Source organism: Eubalaena glacialis, chromosome 13, assembly GCF_028564815.1.
Source record: "Eubalaena glacialis isolate mEubGla1 chromosome 13, mEubGla1.1.hap2.+ XY, whole genome shotgun sequence".
Lineage (NCBI taxonomy): Eukaryota > Metazoa > Chordata > Mammalia > Artiodactyla > Balaenidae > Eubalaena > Eubalaena glacialis.
The window spans coordinates 85,582,487-85,585,478 of record NC_083728.1 but is presented as its reverse complement, the minus strand read 5'-3'; the positions used below and the strand labels follow the sequence as shown (position 1 = coordinate 85,585,478).

At 65.6% G+C, this 2,992-nt stretch overlaps 1 protein-coding gene across 1 annotated transcript; it reads left to right on the top strand.

Moving 5' to 3' along the window:
* The first annotated feature begins 233 nt into the window (after positions 1-233).
* Positions 234-2,181, top strand: FZD9 (frizzled class receptor 9). Its single transcript, XM_061209240.1, has one exon. It carries the CDS (start codon positions 234-236, stop codon positions 2,004-2,006), a length of 1,773 nt encoding a protein of 590 aa, XP_061065223.1. The 3' UTR covers positions 2,007-2,181.
* The last annotated feature ends 811 nt before the right edge of the window (positions 2,182-2,992 follow it).

The window sequence follows — 2,992 nt, the reverse complement described above, 5'->3', positions numbered from 1 at the left end:
CACGCTGTGGCTCGGAGGCCGTTCGAGTGGCGGCGGTTCGGCGGCTCGGTGCCTTCTTTCCCTCCGGCGGCTTCCCCGCTCGCTGCCCAGGGCGCCCGGCCGCGCCCTGACACACGCGGCCAGCTCGGCTATGGCCCGCGCCCCGCGACGTGGCGGGCGGGCACGGGGGCGCCGGACGGCGCGGCCAGAGTGAGGCGAGGCCGCCCTCCCGCCCTCGGCCGGGGCCGCCCGGGATGGCCGTGCCGCCGCTCCGCCGGGCGCTGCTGCTGTGGCAGCTGCTGGCGGCGGGCGGCGCGGCTCTGGAGATCGGCCGCTTCGACCCGGAGCGCGGGCGCGGGCCGGCGCCGTGCCAGGCGGTGGAGATCCCCATGTGCCGCGGCATCGGCTACAACCTGACCCGCATGCCCAACCTGCTGGGCCACACGTCGCAGGGCGAGGCGGCCGCCGAGCTGGCCGAGTTCGCGCCTCTCGTGCAGTACGGCTGCCACAGCCACCTGCGCTTCTTCCTGTGCTCGCTGTACGCGCCCATGTGCACCGACCAGGTCTCGACGCCCATCCCCGCCTGCCGGCCCATGTGCGAGCAGGCGCGCCTGCGCTGCGCGCCCATAATGGAGCAGTTCAACTTCGGCTGGCCGGACTCGCTGGACTGCGCCCGGCTGCCCACGCGCAACGACCCGCACGCGCTCTGCATGGAGGCGCCCGAGAACGCCACGGCCGGCCCCGCCGAGCCCCACAAGGGCCTGGGCATGCTGCCCGTGGCGCCGCGGCCCGCGCGGCCCCCCGGCGACGCCGCCCTAGGCGCCGCCGGCGGCACCTGCGAGAACCCCGAGAAGTTCCAGTATGTGGAGAAGAGCCGCTCGTGCGCGCCGCGCTGCGGGCCAGGTGTCGAGGTGTTCTGGTCGCGGCGCGACAAGGACTTCGCGCTCGTCTGGATGGCCGTGTGGTCGGCGCTGTGCTTCTTCTCCACCGCCTTCACCGTGCTCACCTTCTTGCTGGAACCTCACCGCTTCCAGTACCCGGAGCGCCCCATCATCTTCCTTTCCATGTGCTACAACGTCTACTCGCTAGCTTTCCTCATCCGGGCCGTGGCTGGGGCCCAGAGCGTGGCTTGCGACCAGGAGGCGGGTGCGCTCTACGTGATCCAGGAGGGCCTGGAGAACACGGGCTGCACCCTCGTCTTCCTGCTGCTCTACTACTTCGGCATGGCCAGCTCGCTGTGGTGGGTGGTGCTGACCCTCACCTGGTTCCTGGCGGCCGGCAAGAAGTGGGGCCACGAGGCCATCGAGGCCCACGGCAGCTACTTCCACATGGCGGCCTGGGGGCTGCCGGCTCTCAAGACCATCGTTATCCTGACTCTGCGCAAGGTGGCAGGGGATGAGCTGACTGGGCTCTGTTACGTGGCCAGCATGGATGCGGGGGCACTCACGGGCTTCGTGCTGGTACCCCTCTCCTGCTACCTGGTGCTGGGCACGAGCTTCCTCCTGACCGGCTTTGTGGCCCTCTTCCACATCCGCAAGATCATGAAGACAGGGGGCACCAACACGGAGAAGCTGGAGAAGCTCATGGTCAAGATTGGGGTCTTCTCCATCCTCTACACTGTGCCCGCCACCTGCGTCATTGTGTGCTATGTCTATGAACGCCTCAACATGGACTTCTGGCGCTTGCGGGCCACAGAGCAGCCCTGCTCGGCAGCCACCACGCCCGGCGGCTGGAGGGACTGCTCGCTGCAAGGGGGCTCAGTGCCCACCGTGGCTGTCTTTATGCTCAAAATCTTCATGTCGCTGGTGGTGGGCATCACCAGCGGCGTCTGGGTATGGAGCTCCAAGACTTTCCAGACCTGGCAGAGCCTGTGCCACCGCAAGATGGCAGCTGGCCGGGCGCGGGCAAAGACCTGCCGGGCCCCCGGGGGCTATGGCCGTGGCACCCACTGCCACTATAAGGCCCCTACCGTGGTCTTGCACATGACTAAGACGGATCCTTCTCTGGAGAACCCCACACACCTCTAGGGACACAGGCGTGCGTGGGGCGGCTGTTGCCCCCTCCTAGCCCCCCTCCGGAGGAGACAGCTGACTAGCAGCTGCCCAGCTGTCAAGGTCAGGCAAGTGAGTGCGAGGGGCCGAGGACCAGGGCGGGGAGACTCTCCTTCAACCCTCACATGTCAGGACCCAGTGAGGCTCACTCCCCTGTCACCTAGTGCAAGGGGGTGGGCCTGGCTGAGTCCCCCGCAGGGCCCTGGGGGTGGGGGCATGTGGAGAGGGGGAGGGGTAGAAGGGGGTGTGGTCCAGGAGAGTTTATTTAATGATGTAATTTATTGTTGAGTTTCTCTGGAAGCTGTGACTAGAATAAACCCCCGTGTGGCACCGCTGAGTCTTCTCTGGACTGGGAAGGGGGAAGATAGGAGGGTGAGGGCCCTGCAGGAGTCTCGCTTGTGAGCAGAGCTGGTGGTGAGTTCTGGGCTCATCCCCTGACCCCGTTTTCTGGCTCTCCATCAATGGGGAGGACATCCTGCTGTGAAACAGCTGTGTTTTGCAGGAGTCCCAGATTCTTCTCCTCTTTGCTCCTTTTGGCAACCTGCTTGCCTCTCTGAGCCCTGGGTTCCTGCTTCCCAAAGTGAGACTGGGATGCCTGCTGGGATACTCAGGGAATCCCCTGGGATGACACTGTCCCCGCCCTCTGGCCCGAGGGAGTCTAGCCTGTTTGGGGGCCGTGGGTAAGACTCTGCTTTCCTCATTTTGTATAAAAAATGAGGGCATCAGCCTATCTCAAAGTTTTCCTTGGAGGCTCAGGATCTGTTCCCACTGTCTTTCTGGCCCATCCTGCTGTCCCCTCCCTGGGGCCTGAGGGCCAAGGCCCAGCTGGCTGTCCTCATTGCCTCTGAAGATTGCTGATGTGATGTGGCCACTTCACTCCTTGGGGCCCTAGTCAGGGCACACCACCCTCTCGTCCCTCTGGGTGGAGATGGGGCTGGACTGTTATATGGGCATCTTGGTAG

Coding starts and splice junctions, on each gene's coding strand:
- FZD9 (XM_061209240.1), top strand. CDS start 234: ATGGCCGTGCCGCCGCTCCGCCGGGCGCTGCTGCTGTGGCAGCTGCTG.